The following is a 24130-nucleotide window of genomic DNA, read 5'->3' as shown; positions in this document are numbered from 1 at the left end:
CTAAATCGCTACTGGTGCTGCCACCCCACATTATGCTGGTATTGAACTCCTACTGTGGACTGTAACCTGAGATACTAGCCTGAGAAGTCAACCTCAAAACTCTTCAAATCTAGCACCACTCTGACACCATTCTCTCAGACAACATTCTCATCCAACCTCAGGCTAGTTACAAAACTCAAGCAAAACTATTATATAGTTGCCCCTAGGAACATGCCTAAAATGGTTTCCTTAGCTTTCTTCTACTCTAAAACCCCTAATCTCATCTGCTCTGATCCTACTTTCTGGTTCCTGTTCATTAATCATCTTGTCTCAGCTTTGGTCATGCCACCTTCCAGATACCAGGCTGCAGATGCTACCATGACTCCACCCCAACTTCTCTGGGCAGATGATATCACCAATGCATCTTGGACCCTCACATCTCCAGTGCTCTGGTCCATTAGGGAAAGGTAGAAACAGGCTGGGGGTATGGATCGACCTGTCAACGCTCATGCTCAGCAGAGAAGCAGCTACAGAAGCCAGAACTTCTACCTTCTGCTCCCCATAAACAACCTTGATCCATACTACCAGTGGGGGAGAAGTGATAGGATGAAGATAAGAAGACTCTGCACTCCAGCTCCATCAGCACCCAGAGAAAGGGAAGGAAAAGGAAAGGGACATATGGAGGTAGCTTTGATGTCATGAGTGGTTTAGAGGGAAAGAGAGGATTGAATCAGGAAAAGAAGGGGTAACTTTGTATAAATGTGGACAGATAGTTGTAGATAAGATGGTTGGCCCATGTCTACAACTTTAGGAAAACTATGGTGGATTGCAGTGGGGAGAGAGAAGATTCAGAACTCTTGTAGTGGGAATGGTGTGGATTCAAACCCCTGTCTATATTTAATTCTGTAATTTCAAAATACATAAAAAAGAATAATTTTATAGTAAAAAATTAAGAATGGAGTCAGGGAGATAGCACCAGTGATAGCACAACAAACTTTCATGCTTGATGCACCAGAGGCTCTCAGTTGTTCAACCCCTGGCACCAACAGAGAGCTGAGCAGTTAGCTGGGAAAAAATACACACACACACACACACACACACACACACACACACACACACACACACACACACACACACTTAGAGAAAAAACTCACTTGGATTTTGGATAGTTTTTGAATTAATCCTCCATAGCATTGAGGGAAATGTCAGTGTTGTGTTCTCTTTCTGTCTCTGTGTCTATCTAAAATAATTAACACAAAATCCCTGGGCACCACCAAATGCCAGAGCTGAGCAGTGCTCTTCCAAAACCGAACAAGAACAATTAAAATTTATACAGTTGGGAAGTGACTTAATGGGCCCTGTGATGGTGCGACAGTGAATAGCTCTTCTAAGGTAGACCTCAGTCAATATTTAACAACCTGAGAAAAACTTCATGAGAGAGTGGTACATGAACAAAGCAGTTTTCAGGAAAGAGGAGGTAAAACAAGCCTGACAGTGGGGAGAAGATTCAATGAAGACTTTTGAAGTGACCACCTGAATATATACATTCAGAAAAAAATATAGCCATACTCATAAATGCCACAAAAAGCCTGAAAGACAATCAATTATATCAGATTGCTAACAGTTATTTTAAATTCAATTGCTTATTTTCCTGCATATTTGAGTCTCTCTTATTTTTCTACCAGAAAAATAAAATTAAAAAAACCCTGGGGAATGGCATGATATACTATTTATACCTTCTTAAAGTAGGAAATGTGGAGATCCCAAGGTCTTTTGCATACATAAATACTTTTGTATAATTAATGTAATCCTCAAGGCTTTTGCATACTTAAAACAAATGAATTATATTGATGTAAAATGTAATTTAACACACCAGAATTTATGCAAAAAGGTAAAATCATACCTGTTTTACATATAGTTTTATTGAGAAACAACTGACTTAAGTGTATTAACATCACCACACAGAGCATGGTGGTTTGACTTACATCTCTTGCCAAATTATTAGCACAACCTACTTTTTCAGAATCCCAAATTTAAAGAAAATATTTGGGTAATGAATACCTTTTCTCTAATGGAACTGCTTATACCATTTGCTTGCAACGAACCATTTTTTAAGTAATGTATTCTTTTGCTTAAATTTACATTGCAGGAAAATGAGTTTAAAGCTGCAAGTGTGACTTAGGGAAATAACATTGTGGTTATAAAGAAAGTCCTTCTTGCCTGAGACACCAAGGTTTCAGGTTCAATCCCCAGCACTATCCGCAAGCCATAGTTTAGTTATAGATTCGTAAAAAAAAAAAAGACAAACAAAACCTGCAGGTAGCTTATAGATGCTTCTATGGGGACAGAAGTGCTATGTGCTTAATGCTTCTCAGTCTCTTGTATGCCTTCTTTAAGGAGATAGTGATTCTGAGAGGAACAGATCTAGGCATTGTCTTTCTCCTGCTTCTATCATAGCCCGTGAGGCTGCTATGAGGGACAGGAAGAAGAGAAGGCAGCGTGCCTCAGGAATTCAATGTCCTGACCCATGTTAAGGAAGGAAATAGTGAAATACCAGGGATTGAGGGGATGCCACTGAGGAGCACCCATGTTGTGGCTGACAATGAAAATGGAGTTGAGACGGAGAACCAGAGAGCGCCAAAACAGAAAAAGGGGCTTCCTCATTGACTACAATATGGGAGGACTTTCAGGCATGACTCTAGAGGAACTGAAAACCAATTCCACCCTAGATAGTGCTCTCTTCCTCAGTTTACCCAGAATTGAATGCAAGAGATTGGATTTATCCTGTGGTGTAGTTGTCTGTCTCTCCATAGTATTTACAGATGGCCTGATCTGGGAAGAAAGCTGTTCTAATTGTTGTAACAGACAAAAAAGGGTGGCAGGAGAATCCAGTACTTAGTTGCTTAAAGTCTAAACACCCAACATGACAAACCCTTACATAACAGAGACCCTATTAAAATGGGCTCCACATTTCTCTCATGTCTCACCATCTCCCTCAGAAAGTCTTTGTTTTGCTTTACAGTAACTTTTTAAAAAAAATTCCTGTTATTTGATAGAACAGAGAGAAATTGGAAAGGAAGTAGAAATGACAGAGAGAGAGAGAGAGAGAGAGAGAGAGAGAGAGAGAGATTGATTGAGAGAGAGAACCTGTAGACCTGCTTCATCACTCCTGAAGCTTTCTCTCTGCAAGTGAGGACCAGGGGCTTGAAGCCAGCTTTTTACACATGGTAATATGTGCTCTCACCTGGGTACACCACCAGTTGAACTTACACAGGTCTGTAAATGCTAAATACCAGTGTCATAGTTTTGATGCTGTTTTAATTATTGCACTAGAAGCAATTTAAAAGTTCAGATGCTTTAAAAAATTGTTGAACTAGTTTTCTCCAAATGATTTTATTGGGGGAAATAGTTACTTACAAGACAGTTATTGATACATGAGTAAAGTTTCTCATTTCCCTATGATACATTTCTGTGTACTGTGCCTACCACCAACCCATGTCTCTCTTCACCACTGCATCCTGGGCAGTCAAACACCTATGTTCACAGCAGCACAGTTTGTGATATATTTTTTTAAAAATACAACTAACATCTTTCTGACATGAAGACTATTTTTTTAAATTATTGATGGCTATATAACTGCTCCCTTCATTTCACTAATACAAATGTTTCATGACAGTTTTATGCTTCAACAGATAGTGGATGTGATACACTATCTCCAGCAACAGTTAGTTACTTGTCTTGCCAAAGCCAGCATCTCATTAAAAAAATTCTTATCTTCCATCTATTTTACTTACATCCTCACTGGATTGGGGGGGGGCTAATGTGTGAGTGAACTTCACCCTCTCACCAAACACACAACTCAATGTCATGGTTCTACATTAAACAGTGTACTCATATGTTTCTGCTCCTTCTCATTGAGGCAACAGGCATAGAAAGATTTACATGTCATTGAATTCATGTGGGTCTTTGAAGACTTGGGTTTCAAATTCCATCTGGCTCTGTAAAATAAAAATACTCCAATTAGTACAGCTTCCCCCCATAGGTAGAACAAAGGGTGACAGCTTATATGCATTTTTCATTGTAAATGACAATTATGCTGACTATGTTCCAAGTATAATGTGTAATCTGGGGTCACAAAGATTAACAAGATCACATGACCTTGCTGTCACGGAGCCTCTAGCCTAGTGACAGAGACCAGCCAGGAACTAGAGAGTTGAGCTCATTCCAATGGAGGGTTGCAACTAGTTGAGCCCCAGGCAATTCTGGGAATCTAGGAAAAATAACCAGCCCACAGTCAGGCTGTAGTGGAAAGTGGGGAGATATCCCGGGGCAGGAAAAGGAGGACAGAGAGCCTGAGTGGGTAAGTGATGGTGTCTAGTAAGACAAAAACTCCAAAAGCTGGAAGCTGGGGATTTATTAACAAGGAGGTTGTGGTGACCTTAGCAAGAGCAGTTTCAGGAGTAGATGGAAAAATGGTAGGTAGTGAAGATTATAAATATGGAAACTTCTTTTAAGAAGCTTGGCTGTGCAAAAGAAAGTTACAGGACAGGGAATAGATGCAGGTTTGGAATGAGTTAAATTATTTTATCTTTTTCTGTTTTGTGTGTGTGTGTGTGTGTATGAGAGAGAGAGAGAAAACAAAACAATGTTCCATTTTATACAAGACCAAGATAAAAGTTGAGACTTCATGCATTCAGATTCTGTACTCTGCTTGCTAAACCACCTCCTGCAACTTTCCCTCCTTTTCCTTTCTTTCCTTTTTTCCTTTCTTTCCCTCTTCCTCCATTTAAAAATATTTATTTCATAAAAGATGATATGGGGGGGGATGGAGAGGGAGAGGGGGGAGGGAGGGAGGGAGGGAGGGAGAGAGAGAGAGAGAGAAGAACACCACTCAACTGTCATATGGCAGCGCCTAGATAGAATCTGGAACCTCTGGCATGTCTGGCATATACATCGAGTGTGTTCAGAGGCTGAATTATCTCTCAGATCCCCTCTCTCATTTCTTTTAATTAATTTTTTTTCAAAGGATTGTCTTTTTATTCTTTCTGCTCTCCTTCTTTCTTCCCTCCCTTCCTGTTGAGTAGGCAATACAAGCTACAGATTAGAGAGTGTGGAGAGGACAGTTGGGTATATGGTAACCTGTAAACATTTAACACTTAAACAGCACTCTATCTGCCTTAAAATTTCCTGGTGATCTCTTAAGACATTCAAGACAAAATGCAAGCTCTATGCTCCATTTAACTTGGTTATTTTTTAAAAAAATATTTTAAAATGGAGGGAGAAAGGGAAAGAAAGAAAAAAGAAAAGAAAGGAAAAGGAGGGTCCTGGTACAGGATGACAGAGGATCTAGTGGAGGTTGTACTGTTATGTGGAAAGCTAAGAAATGTTATGCATAAACAAACTATTGTATTTACTGTTGAATGTAAAATGTTAATCCCCAATAAGGGAAAAAATAATAAAATGATAATGAAATAACAATTTATAAAGATATGTGTTTTTCTTTTTCTTTTTTTTTTATTTTTTATTAGGGGAGAGCCTTTTTGGTGCAATACACCAAATCCAGTCCAAGTTCTGCATTGTGTTTTCTTATTTTTCAACTTATTATTATTATTAATGACTTAATAATGATTGACAAGATTGTGAGATAAGAGGGGTACAATTTATACAGTTCCCACCACCAGAGTACCATATCCCATCGCCTCCACTGGAAGCTCCTTATTGTTTTTTTTTTTAATCTTTATTACCTTTTTGTTTCCCTTGTTGTTTTATTGTTGTAGTTATTATTGTTGTTGTTGGTGGATAGGATAGAGAGAAATAGAGAAGGGGAAGACAGAGAGGGGCAAAGAAAGATAGACACCTGCAGACCTGCTTCACCTTCTGTGAAGCAACTCCCCTGCAGGTGGGGAGCTGGGGGCTCGAACTGGGATCCTTATGCTGGTCCTTGTGCATGGCGCCACCTGCGCTTAACCCACTGTGCTACCGCCCAACTCCTGGAAGCTTCTTATTCTTAATCCCTCTGGGAATATGGACCAAAGATTTCTGGACATGAGCATTGACAGGTCAATCCATACCCCAGCCTGACTCTACCTTTCTCTAGTGTGGTAGAGCTCTGGGGAGGTGGGGTTCCAAAACACATTGGTCAGATCATCTGCCCAGGGAAGGCAGGCTGGCATCATGGTAGCATTTTTCAACTTCCATCTATGAGTGAGATCATTGCACATTTATCCTTCTCTTTTTGACTTATCTGATTTTTTTAAAAAGATTTTATTTATTTATAAGAAAGATAGGAGGCGATAGAAAGAACCAGACATCACTCTGGCACATGTGCTGCTGGGGATCAAACTCGGTACTTCATGCTTGAGAGTCCAAAGTCCTATCACTGCGCCACCTCCTGGACCACAACTTACCTCATTTAAAATGATTCCTTCAAGCTCTATCCAAGATGAAGTGAAGAAAGTGATATCACCATTTTTAATAGCTGAGTAGTATCCCATTGTGTATATAGACCACAACTCAATCAGCTACTCATCTGTTGTTGAACACCTGAGCTGCTTCCAGGTTTTGACTATTAACAATTATTACCTTTGCCGTCCCACTATGTTTTTTCTAGTATAGATTCATTTATATCTTTGGCTTTATTTCTCTCTAGTCTATGTCATAAACTTCATTTAGATTATCCTTCCTCACTTGACTTAACCTCTAGGTCTTCCTAAATCTCTAGGTAAGACCGCCTTTTCCTACTGGTCATTCACCAGTGCTTACATTATGCTCCTAAGAAGATCTCTTCTTGACTCCAACACTATAAGGGGCTCTAGCACTAAGATACCCAGGGTTTTCCATAAATGGGAAGTGAACTTGGACAAGTTCTTGAAATTTCCTGAGTCTCTGTTTCCTCAGAAATATCTTCTAGAACATGAAGATAATCATACCACCTATTTTATGAAGGGTTAGATGGGATTACATGAGGTGATGTAAGACACATTGTCATCAATAAGGGCTTCAATGTTCAGGTCAATTTTTTCAGATAGAGAGAAAAAGGAAAAAAAAAAAAGAAATAGAGACAGAAAGGGAGAGACAATACAGCACCAAAGTTTCTCCCAATGTTGTAATATTTCCATGAGGTGTACCAGATCCTTGGATCTGGGCCGCACAGAATGGCAAAACAGGTGCTTCCTCAGGTAAGCTGTCTCGCCAGCTCCTATTAACTATTATTATAATGCTTACCACACTGTTGTGTAAATATTTTCATGGTAGTTTTTATTCAGGAAAATATTATCTTTTGAGTAGTCACTAAGTCTTTCATCTAGGTTTCTGGCACACAGTAAGCCTTGGTAATTGTTTCTTAAACGAATGAATCAGTTAATGAATGAAAAAAATAGCATTGGGTTTTAACAGCTATGTGAAATAAACCAGCAGAAATTTTTTAAAGCAGGTTTGCTCTATTAGAAACTATTCTTTCTGCATGAAGAAAGACATTCTGGGTTTTTAAGGCTATGTTACACATTGGTACATGTTCAGGGAAAGTAATATCATTACCTTTGGGTCAGGCAGGCAAGGTCCAAAAGCTTCTAGTAGAAGAGTCTCTTCTCTTACAGCCTGTTCATAATCTGCAAAAGACAACTTCCCATCATGGTCTCGGTCCTAGAGGTAACAGGTCATATATGAATTGACATGTTATCACTTGTTGCGCACACACACATACATATATACCTATGTATATACCTATGTGTATATATATATATATATATATATGTATATATATGTATATATATGATATCATGGTCAGTACTAATAGAAGAACAGTGTTAGAAAACTAAGATACTCTGTAGTTTATGCTGTAAAGAATGCTTAATGCTGGGGCTTGGGAAGTAGTGCAGCAGGTTAAGTGCACGTGGCACAAAGCGCAAGGACCGTGTAAGGATCCTGATTCGAGCCCCCGACTCCCCACCTGCAGGGGAGACGCTTCACAGGTGGTGAAGCAAGTCTGCAGGTGTCTATTTTTCTTTCCCCCTGTCTTCCCCTCCTCTATTTCTCTCTGTCCTATACAACAATGAACAACATCAACATCAATAACAATAATAATAACCACAACAAGGCTACAACAACAAGGGCAACAAAAGGGGGGGTGCTTAATGCTACAATAAAACAGTATACTTCATGTGTTTTTACTTCACCATAGAGGAAACTGATAATATGGCCTTTCATTTTCATTATAAAATTAAAAATAATCCTTTTTTTAAAGACTGTGAGTTAATAGGACTATGTATTAACACCATTCCTGCTACCAAAATGCTGTGTCTCTAACCCCACCTCCCTACAGTGGAGCTGAAAATCTAATTTTTTTTTTTTACCATTTTCTTTAGGGTTATTTCCACCAGATCTTTAATCCCTTCATCAGGGTCTTCCTCAGATGGCTGTTTGAGAAGGCTGTTCTTCAACATGTGGAACATCTCCTCTTTTGATATGAATCCATCACCATTGAGATCAAACACTTCAAAGCAATCTTTAAAAAATAAATATATATACATATATATATATATATATATATATATGAATTTCATATCATGATGCAATGGTCCTTTTTGGTTCTGGTTATCTAGGCAGAGGAGTAAAAAGGCAGAAATAGAGAGTGAAAGAGACCACAGCACTAAGCTTCCTTTATATGAACCTGGGTCATATGCAAGGCAAACACACTATCCACGTGAGCTAACCCACCAGCTGACACAGTTTTCAGGTCTAAGTTCTTTATTCATCATTGATGTTTATCGGGATATTGGCTTGCCTACACTCCAATTCCCATGGCAAATGACGACACCTTCTCTTTGGCTACAGCTTGGTAGGGACTTGTAGGTCTTACAGTAAGTGATATAAGCCAGAAGGAAAAGGACAAACACAGGATGATGTCACTCATATGTCATAGTGGGACTTACGAAACAAATAAAGGGAAAAGTCCGTATAAAAAAAACTCTTGTCAGATAGGGTGTATTGCTACTGATGTAAGCACTCTAAAGGGGGAAAGTAGCCTGGGAGCAATAAAGGGGTGAAGGATCTAGTATACTGCAGTAGGGTAAGAACACATTTGCTAGAGATTGTGGTGTACTGACACCTGCCATGGGGAGATGTAAAGTTATGCACCTGTGGCAGCAATACTATTGTAAATTGACACCCCCTGATAAAGTGAGCTATTCTTACTACAAGGAATCTGGATCATTGTTCTTTATTTTTCTGGTTACATTTCAAATAATGCAACATATAAAATACAGAATGCTTCGAGCAATCCATAGAAACATGATTAGCATATATATTGCATATCTATGTAGTACTGTATCTAACATTAACTTCTCATAATCTCTTGATATATTTTATTTTTTAAAACCTTGCCATTGACATGAGCTCATCCCATAAAAGAGGTTAACATGGTTTGGATTCCAACCAACCAACAGAAAAACTTACTTCACAGTCTGGGTTAGAGAATACTAATTTTAATACCTTATGTTAATCACTATGTACACATCAGTAGGATAGCCTGAAATCTTACATTTCATTTTTTCTTCTAAAGTTCCTCGAAGAAACAGTGATAATCCATAAACCCATTCTGATACGGTTACACAGCCATCATTGTCTTTATCAAAACCTCGGAATACTAAAAGGAAAGGAGGGTAATATAGTTCTTATGTCACATATTTATTCTCAGTAATGCATTTACTTTGGTACCAGTCACTTTTAATTTTAGACAAAGGGAAGAAACCAAAATATCTAAATAGGAATTGAGTATTGAACAGATGTATGTCCAATGATCTTCACCCATGTTACCTAATTAACATTGGAATATAATATTAATTAAATTTTACATTACTCCTTTATACTTTATAGTAAGTGTATTCTGAATATCTAAATATGATAAGTAGTAATAATGCATAGGCATAGCAGTCTAATAAATTAACATAAATTTATAATTATATATTGCATTTATTTATTTTAATCAGAGATAAAAACATAAGGAGAAATACTAGAGCACAACTCAACTCTGGCTTATGGTGGTGCTGGGGATTGAACCTGGGAGCTTAGAAACATAGGCATGAAAGTAATTTTGCATAACCATTATGCTATCTCTCCAGCCCACCCCTAGATATCTTCCCACACTTATGGAAATTATTCCACTGTTGTTCTAGCAGGTGACTATCAGCATTTTCACCACTTTTAAGTTTTTCATCACACTTTCCTATTGTACGGACACTGGCCTGTTTTCAGAGTTCAGGGGGGCATAGGATATTAAGTGGTGAGTCTAGAAAACCTAAAAATGGGTACTTCACCTACGTGTTGGATCATCAAAACTAAGTGTGATAGATTCTCATGAAGTCTGTTCCTTGAATTCAAGGATATGATAGAAATAGCTGCCTGCCAGTCTTTCACATGTGTCAATGTTAAGTGCTTTCTATGGTTCTTCAGAACATTGTGTGAAATGAGAGATTTAAAGTTTTATCCTAAGAGTCTTCTCAGTGTGTTTATTCCCACATTTAAGAGGATGATTTTATAGTCATTCTAGCAAGTGGATACCAGTGTTCCGGAACTCTTACCTTTTTCCACCACTTTTCACTGAGATCATTCTTTCTTTCTCTCTCTCTCTTTCTTTTCTTTCATTCTTTTTTTTTTCTTTTCTTTCATTCTTATAAAACCTTAAAAGCAATTTGTTATCTTTATTCACTTATTGGATAGAGACTTTCAGAAATTGATAGGAACTGGGAGACAGGGAGAGAGAGGAGCTGGGTGGTGGCACACCCAGCTAAGTGCACATAGCACTAAGTGCAGGGACCCCCACTCCTCACCTGTAGGAGGGATGCTTCACAAGTAGCGAAGCAGATCTGCAGGTGTCTTTCTCTCTTCTTCTCTATCTCCCTCTTCTCTCTCAATTTCTCTCTGTCCTATCTAGTAAAATGGAAAAAAAATAGCCACCAGAAGCAGTGGAATCATAATGCTGGCACCAAGCTTCAGTGATAAACTTGGAGGCAAAAAAGAGAGGAGGAGGAGGAGGAGAAGGAGGAGAAGGAAGAGAGAGAGAGAGAGAGAGACCTTTCACCACTCGTAAAGTTTTCCTCCTGTAGGTTGGGACTGGGGGTTTGAACCAAGGTCCTTGTACATTGTAGCATATGCATTCAAAAAGGTGCACCACCACCCAACTCTGAAATCACACTTACTATAGACACATTGGGTTATTCAGGTGCCTATGCATATTTTAACGAAAATATAGTAGTAATACATGACAGATTGGATCATTTTAATTTTTACTGAAATACTTTCAACAGTATGAGGGAATTTATATGCTCCTTTAAAGCCACTGTTTACTACTGTACTAGTCATGATACAAAGTAGATATAGAAATAAATATCTTGGGTCTTCTGATATAAAGGAAGGGAAAGTTAATTATTCAAGCTGACATTGTCCTGTATTTTTAAAATAATTTTTTCTTTATCTTAATGAGAGCTACAGTGGGAAAGATGCAGAGAGTAAGACCAGAACACTTCTCAGCTCTAGTTTGTGGTGGTGCTCTTTTTAAATACACAAAATAGAGTGGATACTATTTCCTTCACTGTGTGTATAAAAGTTAAATTTTTACATACTGGTGAAATTAGGAATGCAGAACATTAAGTTTCCTACCGAGAGTGTGTCCAAATAATGTTTTTTTTTTATGTTGTTGTTTGTTTTTTCAAGTTGTGGCTGGACTGGGCTGGCGTGAGCCTGTGTCTTCTTACCTCTGTCCATGATCATGTCATCCGTCATTCCAAATGTTGTGTGCAGGATGTTCCGGAACGCGTTACGATCAAGTCCAACGACTGTACCCTGCCTTTCTGTTATGCCTCCCACCAAGGTATAAAAAAGATCTATAAGGCATTTCACTTCAGATTTATTAACTGTGAAAAAGTAAAATTGGTAGAGCAAAAAACGCACATTAGTTTCTAATTCTTTGCTTAAAATTCTCATTAATGTTTTCATAGACAACAATATCGAAACCATCAACCAGACATGCCAACGGCAGGTTATCCAGCTCTGGAGAGCCATGACTCTAATATGAGTAAAGACTGCCTCCATAAGAGAATTCTCTGCTCAAATGAAAAGAGTGGTCTTCTTTCTAAACAAGAATTGAGTATCGAACAGAGGTATGTCCAATGAGCTTCACCTGTGTTACCTAGTTAATGATTTGGGGCCTAGTCATAAACTTCACATGTCAGTAGAGGTAAAGCAAATACAGTAAGCTTTAAGAATGATAGCTTTTTCTCTAACATTTTGATAATGGTCATTTATGAGATTGGTAGCTTAACTTTTTCCTTAGAGATAGATTCCTTATTCCTAAAAACCACACAATGATATTCTTTTATTTCTATTATTTTTTTTTTTTTACTTTATTGGGGGATTAATGTTTTACAGTCCACAGCAAACACAAGAGATTGTACATGCATACCATTTCTCAGTTTTCCATATAATAAAACAACCCCCACTAGGTCCTCTGTCATCCTTTTCTAGGACCTATATTCTGCCCCCCTCCCCACCCCAGAGTATTTTCCTTTGGTGCAATACACCAACCCCAGTCCAGGTTCTGCTTAGCCACATATGATTTTCATTTCACATTAGACAATAGCCAGACATTGGAAATCAGAATCACTTATTTCCCAATAAAGAAGTGTTTATGCATATTCAACAGTATTTTGGAGGAAGGGAATTTTATTTAACGATATACATGCATATATATATATATATATATATATATATATATATATATATATTTGCATTTGTAGAGACTGAATGAGTCTAACCCCCATTGAGTAGAAAGGTGAAAGGGTTTAATAGGGAAACTTTTTATTTTAAAACAAAATTATAGTTCAATACTAAAAACAAAAACTAAAAATCTGTGTTTACATAAAAAAGGAAACCAATATTATAAGAATGGAGAAATATGTGATTTCTGATCTGGTGTACCATGATTTAAGATCATTAAAACATAGGTAAACTATGTGATCCACTTATTTTTACTTCTGGGTATTTGTCCAAGAGACTTGAAAGCATGGGCTCAGATGCATGTAACCCAATATTTATTTATAGCAGTATCATTCTCCCTCCTTCCCTCCCTCTATCCTTCCATTTTTCTGAGAGAACGCTAGAACCAGGGCACAACTCTGGTATATGATGTCCTGGGAACTGAACTCAGGACCTTACATGCGAAAGTACTGCACTTTACCACTGAGTCAACTTACTGCTTGAAAAAATATTTATGAAAAGGATTTTATCTATTTCAAGAGAGGATAGAGATGTGCGTGTGTGTGTGTGTGTGTGTGTGTGAGAGAGAGAGAGAGAGAGAGAGAGAGAGAGAGACCAAGACCAGAGTATAGCTTACCTCTGGCATAAATGGTGCCAGGAATAGAGCCTGGATTTGCAGATATGTAAATTTGATTTTATCTCTCAGTCATTTCCCAGTTCATCCCAGCAACATTATTAGCAACAACCGGAAGGTAATGTGGGACCAGGCATAATGTCCCTGGTAGAGCACATGTGTTAGTTACCATGTGGGAGGATTCACAGAGATTCAAAACCCTGGTCCCCATTGGTGGGGAGAAACTGCAATAGTGGTGAAGCAGTGGAGCCAGTGTTTTTCTTTTCTTCTTTATCTCTCTTCTTCCCTCTCTGTCTTTTTATGTCATTATTAGAAAGGGGGAAAAAAGGAGCTAGGAGTGATGTTGTTATCATGCAGGCATTTAACCCTAGGGATAATTCTGGTGGTAAATAAATGAATGAGGTTAAAGCAACCTATGTGTCCATCAGTGGATTAATATATACACACAATGTAGTACATACACACAGTGGAATGCTATTCAGCCTTGACAAAGAAGGACAATTTGGCAGATGTTACCATATGAATGAACTTAGAAAATATTAGGCTAAGTCAACTGTGCCAGACCAAAAAAGAAAAATAAGTAAATAAATAAATAAAAAACTAACAGGGCAAATCTCAAATGTATGATTTCACTCATATTGTATCTAGGAAGGTGAAACTCATAGAGACTGGAAGTAGAATGTTGGTTGCTAGTGGATAGAAGAAGGAAGAAATGGTCTAACGGTTTCAGAATTTCAGCTTGAAAGATAAAAATGTCTGTAGACGGTGGTGGTGATACTGCCTAGGTAACAATGTGAGTGTATGTCATGCTAACTAGTTATGTACTGAAATGGAAAAAATGGTAAATTTCACATTTTATAGATTTAACCATATGATATAAAATATTTCTAAAAAATAAAAACTGCTTTTAATGGATAGGAAGAAAAAGGTTGCATGAAGAATGATACATCCTACTGCTGTCTATAAAATTCTAGAGGGGGAGAGGGGAGTCAGGCAGTAGCACGTGGCACAAAGCACAAAGACAGGCATAAGGATCTTGGTCTAGCCCCGGCTCCCCACCTACAGAGGAGTCGCTTCACAGGTGGTAAAACAGGTCTGCAGGTCTGCAGGTGTCAATCTTTCTCTCCCCCTCTCCATCTTCCCCTCCTCTCTCCATTTCTCTCTGTCCTATCCAACAATGACAAGAGCAATAGCAACAACAATGATAAACAGCAAAGGCAACAAAAGGGAAAATAAATAAATACATATAAAAATTCTATCAGGGGACATGCTGATTACCTATTTTGCTTTGATCTCAGCTAAAATAAAAATCAAATAATATTAGCTTAATTTATCACTAAGAAGATGAAAGCTTAGCTATAAGAAAACTTTTTTTCATTTATTTATTCCCTTTTGTTGCCCTTGTTTTTATTGTTGTAGTTATTATTGTTGTTGTTATTTATGTCGTCGTTGTTGGATAGGATAGAGAGAAATGGAGAGAGGAGGGGAAGACAGAGAGGGGGAGAGAAAGACAGACACCTGCAGGCCTGCTTCACAGCCTGTGAAGCGACTGTGATGGGGAACCGGGGGCTCAAACCGGGATCCTTATGCTGGTCCTTGAGCTTTAGCACCACGTGCTCTTAACTTGCTGGGCTACCACCCGACTCCCAGGAAAAAATTTCTTATTGAGATATTTCTTAGAGTCTAACTGCAATGTTAAATTAAATTAATAGAAATTCAAGATTAGATTTTTTGATTAGTCTAATTATGCTCTACAGATCATATCTATAGAGTGGTGGATTAAGTAGATGATAATGTAAATTTCTGGTCTGAGTCTAAAAAATAAGTCCATTTCATACTGGCATCTAAAAATAGGATTTTAGAGGAAACACCTTTTGTGAAAATAAATGTAAAATTATTATAAATTCCATGCTGTGTAACTGTGTGGAATTTGATTATCAAACATTGATGCCTCTCTCTCTCTCTCTCTCTGTCTCTCTCTCTGTCTCTCTCTGTCTCTCTCTCTCTCTTTCTTCCAGTGTTATTGCTGGTGCTAGGTGTATGCACTATGAATCCGCTGCTCCTTGAGGCTACCTTTTCCCTTTTGTTGCTCTTGTTGTTTATTGTTGTTTATTGTTGTTGTTGTTGGATAGGATAGAGGGAGAGAAATCAAGAGAGGAGAGGAAGATAGAAAGGGGGAGAGAAAGACAGACATTCTACCACCCTGCAGGTGGGGAACGAGGGGCTCCAACTGGAATTCTTATGCCTGTCCTTGTGCTTCATGCTGTGTGCACTTAACCTGATGCGTTACGAGCTGGCCCCCAAACATTGATGTTTTTAGTTTCACTTAAAATATTCCCTGTGATGATGAAAAAAAAAGCTGTTTTTTAAAGCCATTATTTTACTTGTATTTTAAAACACTCAAATTTTGGTTTGTTCGCAGACTGCTTGCAACACACTGCAAATTTACTTAACACAATTTAAATCAAATTCAACATAGTATTGCACTATTCCTATTTTCTGAGATGCTTTCTAGCTGTTTTAAGAGCACTTTGTTTTCTTCCAGAAGTAGAGGTATTTTAAGAAAAAAACATGGGATAACAACAACCATAATCATATCTTAAATTATAGAATAAATTTTTTTGGTCTAAGATATTTAAGATGCTTGTAACTCCACAACTTTTATGTATAGCACTGCTTAAATCAAAGAACATTTTCCCCCTTCTACTACTCATCATGTTAGATGCTAAGGACAATTAGAAGCTACTAGATCCTGGAATCTCTAGAACTACATTAAAACATATTTGTTTCTCCTTTGCATAAGAGGATGTTCCCAAGACTACAACTTCTCGTATTTCTTCAAGGGACCAGTAGTTTTGCAATCAGAATATAATTTATAAACTAGTTCAACAGACAATATATTCATCTAAATCATGCCCAGGGCTTCTTTACCCAAGTACAATTCTGATTAGAGTCTGCATACTGATATTAAAGTTACCTAATGAAGTTATGAGCCCGTCTTTTAGAATGTAATTGAACATCTACGATAAAAGCTAATTTGTCACCTGCACAGCTTCTTCTACCTGGCAATCTACAAGCACTTGGAAAGTAGAAATACATAGAAGAGAACAGGTTCTTTGCCATGTGTTTAATTTCACTGCGAATTTTGGTTTTCAAGAAAATTACAGGCTCTGTGATACACACTTTTGTGCCATTTCAACTCATCTTTCCTGAAGATGTTTAGCTGCTAGTAACAATTTTCTCATGTAGATCTCTAGGCAAATTGTCAAACTGCCATACCTTGGACTCTGTCAGTTTATTTGCTTAAAAAAAAAAAAAAGAGCTAACAAGCAGGTGAAAGTTGGCTGGACTATTTTTCTTGATTCCATTGTTTTCATAAGTTATTTTACACTTGTAACTGAGACTAAAACCACATGTGTCTCATGGACATATACATTCTATAATTTTAAAGTAAGCTAAGAAGAGGTTTTGAGAAGCAAATATAATACTAGATGATTATATATTCTACCGGTCCTGTAGATACTGGGCATGTGTCGTGCCCGCCCCCAGAAACTAAACTCAGGACATTACCTCTCAGGATTCTTTTTTTGGAGTGGGAGTGGCAAATGCTCCACCAGTCCTCAGGTTTTGGAGACTGGAAGCAAACAGACTTTAACACCAGGTCAGACAATCCAGACTAAGAGTTCCTGCTTGTTCAGTATTATACATGTGTATATATACTTACAATGCTTGCAGTTTTTCGTTAAAGTTTCTGTTAACTTCTGCAGCTTCTTGCGGTTCATGCCAGGCGTTCATGGAATCCAGCTGCAGAGGGTTGTTCAGGGGGCAGTCAGCCAGAGGGCCCGCGCCAGCCCCAGGCTAGGATCTGGGGAGCTGTGCCTCCATCTTCATAGGGAGCATGCGCGGATCTAACACTCAATGTAGTCATGGCAACGCCTGGGCCAGCCGCTGATTGGCTGCCAGGCTGCCTGGGACAGTTGAGCGTCACTAAAAACAAAAAAACAAAACAACACAACACAACACACACACACGCAGACACACACACACACACACACATACACACGTGTACACACACACGCAAACACACCTTAGCCATGGAAACGGGGGTGGGGGGGAGGCGCAGCTCGCCCAATGTACCCCTGCTTAGAGGTCCCAGCAGTCAGTGCTACACTGGGTCTTCTGAGACTGAGGATAGAGTTTTATATTTTTAGTTTTTGCTGTCCTTGAGCGTTCAACAGCCTCTTTAGTTAACTGCATACTAAATCAGCAAGGTCTCAAAATTATGTTGTCTCCCCTGGGAGAGATGTGCTTTAGTTTGGTGAGTCTTATACTAAGAGGTTTAAGATCATGAGGGAGAACTGGAGAAACTTAAAGAGTAGCCTGGAGTCCAAGCAGATGCGCCGTTGGAAGATCATTACTTTCATGGATAGAGCAGGGTGAGGAATTTGTTTTTAGGGCTGAGTCACTCTGTTAATCCCTGTGCTGTGATGCCACAAGGAGCCTGAAACAAGGTGACTTAAAATTTTTGTGTGTGGGGGGGGAGGGAGATAATGTTATTAAGAGAAAAAGGAATTCATAGTTCCTCCATGCCAATTCTTAGGGTGGGGCTGGAGACTGGCAGTGAAATCTGAGGAAGTCACCAGCAACTGTTACTTTAGTAAATGAAGTAGCTCCCCAGAGACAGCTGTGGACTGCAGCCCAACCTTGCTTTATCTGGGAAACATCTTAGCAGGATGGGCATTTTGTTTATCTGATGTAAAGGCAATATCACAGACGCTTGAGGTTAAGAGTTACATCTATTCTGTCAGGAAAGAAAAATACTAAACTTGTTAAATCCTCCTCCCATTCATTTACTATAAAAACATTTTTTGTCAGTCTTTCTAAGGGAAACACTGACATATATTAGGAGTGTATTTTACCAACATAATGGCAATATTAAGAAAATTCATTGCATTCTTGTAACATTTTTGAGCTTAATAAGTTTGGACTTATAAGCTAACAATAGACCCAATAGAGTTAGCTAATAACATTTCAAGATGATTTGACGTGTCCATATGTAGTTTTTAGTTGCTTGTGCTGAGTAGACACAGGATTACTTTCCCTGAAGGCTTTTTCAGAGTAAGGCAATTAAGGCTAAATAGTTACCTCATATCAGATCAATCAATACTGGAAGAATAAAAAACTATTTACATTGTACAACATAAATATTACTGTGCATGAAATCATCATAGCAATTTTCAAAATGCAAGCCCACTTTAAGCTGGATACTTTTATAAATACAAAAGCACATTAAAGGGACTATGACTGCTCTGAATGTTTCCTTTAATTTTGTGTGCAAAAAAGTCTTCTCTTTGACTCCCAATTAATTGGAGTTTTGCCATGATAAATATCTTGGACCTTGAATTGATGAAAGTCTTTTACTTAATATGACCCTTTTATGATGAAGGCATTTGGAAGCTGCTTAGGGCATGACATCATAGAACTGATTTCCAAGCCTATTATACATCTTATGAAATTACTTCAGTAAAAGTAAACTATAAAGATTAGGATTTCAAAATTTAAGTTTAATAGTTCTGGTTTTTTACAGGTATTGAGGAGGGACTCCAAACCACCATGTGTGTAATTAAATCACAACTGACCTTTCTTGTCCCTTTTCTTTGACTGATACTGTAGTGACCAGTTGCTTCCAGTTCCTCCAGCTACCTATCTGGCTCACCATTTCCCTCAGGACTTCTGCATATCTCACACACCTCACCATATCCCCAAAGACAACTCTTCAAAAAGAGTTTGATTTTCCTATACCGACTGTCCTTGAATTGTAAAAAGTGGGTCTACTGATAATTTTTAGATTTTATGGTAATGTCACAGCTACCCATAGTCAGTGGAAACTTGAACTATAGTTTGAATTTTTTTTCACTTTATTTATTTCATTTTATTTATTTTTTTTATCAGAGAACAGTTCACCTCTGGTTTATGGTGATGTGGGGGATTGAACCCAGGACCTTTGGCCCCTTAGTTAAGAAAGTCCTTTACATAACCACCAAGCTGTCTATTCAGCCCTTGAATTCTGAATTCTGATCATTACTCAGGTTAGTGATGTTCTAAGATACTCTTGTGGTGCTGGGTAGCAGCCCTGAGCTGCAGCTCCATGTTGGTCCTATAATCATGAGGGTAAATGTAACCAATGTTAGTCTGTAGAGGACATGTGCATGGCCATCATGTTTTGGATATTGTGATTGTGTTCTCACATGCCAGGAGGTATGTTTTTCACTTTCAGTTAAGTGACATGAGAAATTAAGTCACATAAGACAACCACACTTCATTATAAAATGAACCTTCTTGCTAAACTATTAAGCTGTTGACTAATCCAAGTGTTCTGAGCACATTTAAGGATGACCACACTCAGCCATATTCTCAGCAGATTAGATGCATTGAATGCATTCTCAATTTATGATACTTTAAAATGAGGATGGGGTTTTCAGAATGTGACCACATTGAAATTCAAGGAAGATCTGTGTAAAATGAATTCCTCCCCACCACATCATTCTATGCCTCACAGTTATTTTTTGTAGTAATTGTCACTATGAGGAAAAATTAGCTTTTTCCTTCTTATTTTCCTCCTCCTCCTTCCTCCTCTTCTTCTTTTTGCCCCTTTGACATCAGGGTTAGTGTTGAGGATTAGTGCCTGCACAAGAATCCACTGCTCTTGAAGGTACTTTCCCCTTTTTGACAGAAACAGAGAAAGGGGAAAGAAGTAGAGAAAAAGACGCCTACAGCACAGTTCTACAGTTTGTGAGGCTTTCTCTCTGCAGATAGAGACTGGGGGCTTAAGCCTTCATCTTCATACATGGTATTTTGTGTTTTCTACCAGGCTTGCCACCTTCCAACCCCTGATAAATTACTTTAAGTTTTCCTGCATATTAGACTGTAAATAACTATTTTCCTTTTTATATTTCTTTGTGTCTCTCTATGCATGTACACACACACACACACACACGCACACACACACACACACACACACACACACACACACACACACACACACACCCTGGGTCATGGTTGTCCTTCTGAAGCTTGACAGAATCCATGATCTATTAACTGAATTAAGGGAGGGGCAGGAGAATTCACCTTAGCAGGGAGGAAGGGAGAAGCCTCAGCATGCCTTTAACATCCCATTATGCAGCTCCCCCATGAATTCCAAGTAGGCCCCTACAGTGAGGCTGAGAAGTAAAGGAGAACCTTTCCTGGAAGAAGCACTCAAGAGCCACTGGTGCTAGCTCATCTTTTAGATAATTGTTTTAGACTATAATCAAGTGACTGCTGAGTAAGGCAAAGCCTAAGGTTTACTCTCACATGTAATTTATGAAGTTGGAAGTTGAGATGTGGCACGGGATAAGTAATGATTGGCAGAGCTATAATGCCAGCTTGAGTAAGGAAGCTGCTCCTCTAGACCAGTGGAGTCAATCCAGAAATCTTTTGTTCCTCCTGGCTCCTTCTTTCTGAGTACCAGGTCATGGACACTGAACTGGGTCTTGGCAGCTTCTATATCTACACACCTACCACAGGGGCAGTAGATTCCAGTTATTTCCAAGGAAACCCAGAAAACTGAGTAGCTTTCTGGCTTTAAGCCTGTTCCAGCTGTCACACACCTATATCCTTTAGCTCCAGGCTTCTCCTTTCAAATGAAGTCTGAAACTGCCTAGATCTCCAAGCCCAAGTGGACCATAAAATGGCTGGTACCAGAACAAATATTTCAGAACAGGTTCTTTGAGTCCATTTCCCACCTCCAGAATTGTTGATCATTCAGAGCTCCCAGAATTGAAGCTCCCAGAATTGCCTGTATCCAAATGACCTCATCCTCTCCTAGATATTGTTATGAATATGTTATTATTTGACACCATGGTTATTTCTGGGGTTCAGTAATGACTCTGCTGCTTCCAGAAGTCATTTTTTCCATTTTCTTTGACAAAATTAGCAACAGAGAGGGAGGGAGAGAGAGAGAGAGGAATCATCCCCTACAGCATTGCTTCTCCCACTCATGAATCTTCCTCCTCTGTGGGTGGAGACTGAGGGCTTGAATCTAGCTCTTCATGTATGGATGTACATGCTGTACTGGTGAGCTATTACTTAGCCCATGGAACTTTTTTTTAGATTAAATCTATCTTACTCCCTTTCATTTGCAGCCAAAGCACCCCTTTCTCCAGTTGTGAGCATTCACTGTTCATAATCTATCTTTGCACAAGACCTTTTTCATCTTTTCTCACTGTAACCTGTCACCTCTGTGAACATCGATTCTTCTGTAGATCACCCCAAGAAGGGCAAGACTTCTCCTTCCTCATGTCTACTCACTCACTCACTCACTCACTCACTCACTCACTCACTCACTCACTCACTCACAGGAAGGAGTTCAAACCTTCCTGACCTCCTGAGATCTTGACATCAACGTATTAGCTCTATTCTATTCTATTCTATTCTATTCTATTCTATTCTATTCTATTCTATTCTATTCTATTCTATTCTATTCTATTCTATTCTATTCTATTCTATTCTTCTCATGTGGAGCCTTTACATAGCACCTCCACTGTGGTGCACTTTGTCTTGTATAATGTATCCCCTTTGTTCTTGTTGTCTTCCAGTTCATTTTGTCTATAGTAGTCATGGATTGCCAGAGTGATTTAACTAAAACACCTCTAACTGTGCCTTCCTGTTCAATGTTTATGTGCCTTCTCTTTGTCAGCTAGGTAATGTCTAAAGCTCATAGAATAGTTTACTCAGTTATCTAATAAGCGGTCTTCACCTGACTTCTAAGTCTCTACTGTAGCCAATCTCCGCATCTTTAATGGCAGGAAGTTTAGTGGATATCTTGGGCCATGGGGTTCACTACAGACACGGAACTCCAGGTAACATAGAGATAAAAAAGAAAACCTATCATTTAAATTTTAATATATATATATATATTGTCTCTCTTATATAAGACGCATGTATATTTAGACAGATATATGAAATAAACTTCTACCTCATTTATTCCTTTGGTCATTTCTATTAGTTATGCCTAAATTCTTGACAAACACAATATTTTAAACTGAGAAGGTTAAGCTTTATTTTCCTTAAACCTTATGAGTCTTGACATGAAAGTTAAATTTTGGGGTTGGGCAGTGGTGCACCTAGTTGATTGCATATGTTACTATGAGTAAGGACTTGTGTTTGAGGCCCTGGTCCCAACCTGCAGGAAGGAAGATGTATGAGTAGTGAAGCAGTGCTATAGACATCTATCTTTCTCTATCTCCTGCTCAATTTCTCTTTCCCCTACTTAATAAAAAGAAATAAAGGAAAAAGTAGCTACCAAGAGTAGTATGTTCCTTGTGCAGGCACCAAGCCTCAGATGACAAATACCCAGTGCAGTGTCATGCACAGGAAGAGCTTTAGTGGACACGAGTAAGAAGTCAGCCTCATTGCTTTACCACATTAAGTTTATGGTTTCATATAATAGACTGCCTGTCTTATCCCATACTAATCAGTAAAGCAAACTGGCATTGAAAATCTCCCAGTTAGGTTACAGGATTCACTCCTTCTTTTAATGCTTTAAGGTAATATAACCATTTGTATGCATTTCCTAGTAGCATTTTCTGAAAAATGAATGTTTATTTCCAAGTATTACTTCAGTGGCCTCCACTGCATTGAATAGAACATCGCTGCTGTTCTTCCTTTGCCTTTCTTGCTCTGTCTCTATCTCTATATTTTAAAAAGTTGGCTCAGAGGAGTAAAATTCTGGTGACAAAAAAATAAAATCAAAAACAAACAAATAACAACAAAACCCTTCCATTCCAAAGAGAAATTAGAGGTCATCTTATGTTCAGCTTCTTGTTACCTTTTCTCCTCATACCTATCTACCTATCTACTTTTCCTTCTGACTTCTCTTCCTGGCAGGAAGACTACTCCAAACATAAAAAAGAAGCACATAAAATTCCCTTTACTTTTTTTTATTATATTCAACCATGCTTTTCAATTATGTCTTTGAAAACATGGAAATTGGGTCTCTCTCTCTTTGTTCATTTCTATTGTTTTTAAGCATCTGCCTACCTTGAACTTATTGTGTTCTGTTAGGTGATATCATGTCCTGTGCTGAAGAGATATCATGTTAAACAATGAAAAGTTCCAACTACAGCTTTAGTTATAATGACATCATTTGACATGTCAAAGTTAGGCTTGAGTTTGTAGAAAATTAGTTCCCTACAATTTTCAGACTGTGATCTTTGCCATATATTTTTTAGATCTTGGTGGCAACTTAGCCTGAAGATCAGCTAGACCTTCACTTTCTCTTTCACATTCCACACTTACAGTGAGCTTATAGTGAATGGAAAGAGCATTACTGGTCTTCGATTTTCTTTCAACTATATATGCAGTTTATATACATTGAACATATAGCAAAAAAAAAAACCAGTTTTTTATTTTCTTTGAGCTATATACACTTTAGTTACACTGGAAGAGTTAGAGCCAAAAGATACTTTTATAAAATAATGATTTTATTCTATTTTACTTTTATTTTATTTTAAATCATATTTGACCTTATTTTGTTTTGGGAGAACTCAGGATGAATAATAGTTTTTTTTTTTTTTCCTTTCATCTATCCCTGGTGATGCAAGACACTGATTGAAGACCCTTTTCCCCCTTTTGGCCACATAAGAGTATCTTACTAAAGTAGTAGGCAAGAGGTCAGTGTACAAAGGTTGCTGTTTCTTCTGCTTTTTTCCCCCAGAGTAGCCAGCC

At 38.3% G+C, this 24130-nt stretch overlaps 1 protein-coding gene and 1 long non-coding RNA gene across 2 annotated transcripts in view; one reads left to right on the top strand and one right to left on the bottom strand.

Annotated features, from left to right (window-relative positions):
• LOC132540493 (uncharacterized) overlaps positions 1-24130 on the top strand; it is a 1042170-nt gene that overhangs the window by 775917 nt on the left and 242123 nt on the right. The gene's annotated exons all lie outside the window — the stretch shown is intronic.
• On the bottom strand, positions 3354-17269 carry CLXN (calaxin). Its single transcript, XM_007532999.3, has 6 exons — positions 17088-17269; positions 11730-11888; positions 9518-9622; positions 8331-8482; positions 7516-7620; positions 3354-3977 (listed from the first exon to the last, which is right to left on the bottom strand). The coding sequence occupies exons 1-6, from the start codon at positions 17143-17145 to the stop codon at positions 3918-3920; spliced, it is 639 nt and encodes a 212-aa protein (XP_007533061.1). The 5' UTR covers positions 17146-17269; the 3' UTR covers positions 3354-3917.

Source organism: Erinaceus europaeus, chromosome 1, assembly GCF_950295315.1.
Source record: "Erinaceus europaeus chromosome 1, mEriEur2.1, whole genome shotgun sequence".
Lineage (NCBI taxonomy): Eukaryota > Metazoa > Chordata > Mammalia > Eulipotyphla > Erinaceidae > Erinaceus > Erinaceus europaeus.
This window is presented reverse-complemented; position numbering and strand designations above follow the sequence as displayed.

Bases quoted from the DNA above. Each gene is read 5' to 3' on its own strand.
- CLXN (XM_007532999.3), bottom strand. From the start codon at position 17,145: ATGAACCGCAAGAAGCTGCAGAAGTTAACAGAAACTTTAACGAAAAAC. The intron at 9,623-11,729 runs GTAAGAAGACAC...CTTTCCTTTTAG, and splicing joins TGACATGATCATGGACAGAG to TATTCCGAGGTTTTGATAAA. The intron at 8,483-9,517 runs GTAAGATTTCAG...TATTTTTTAAAG, and splicing joins TTTAGAAGAAAAAATGAAAT to ATTGCTTTGAAGTGTTTGAT.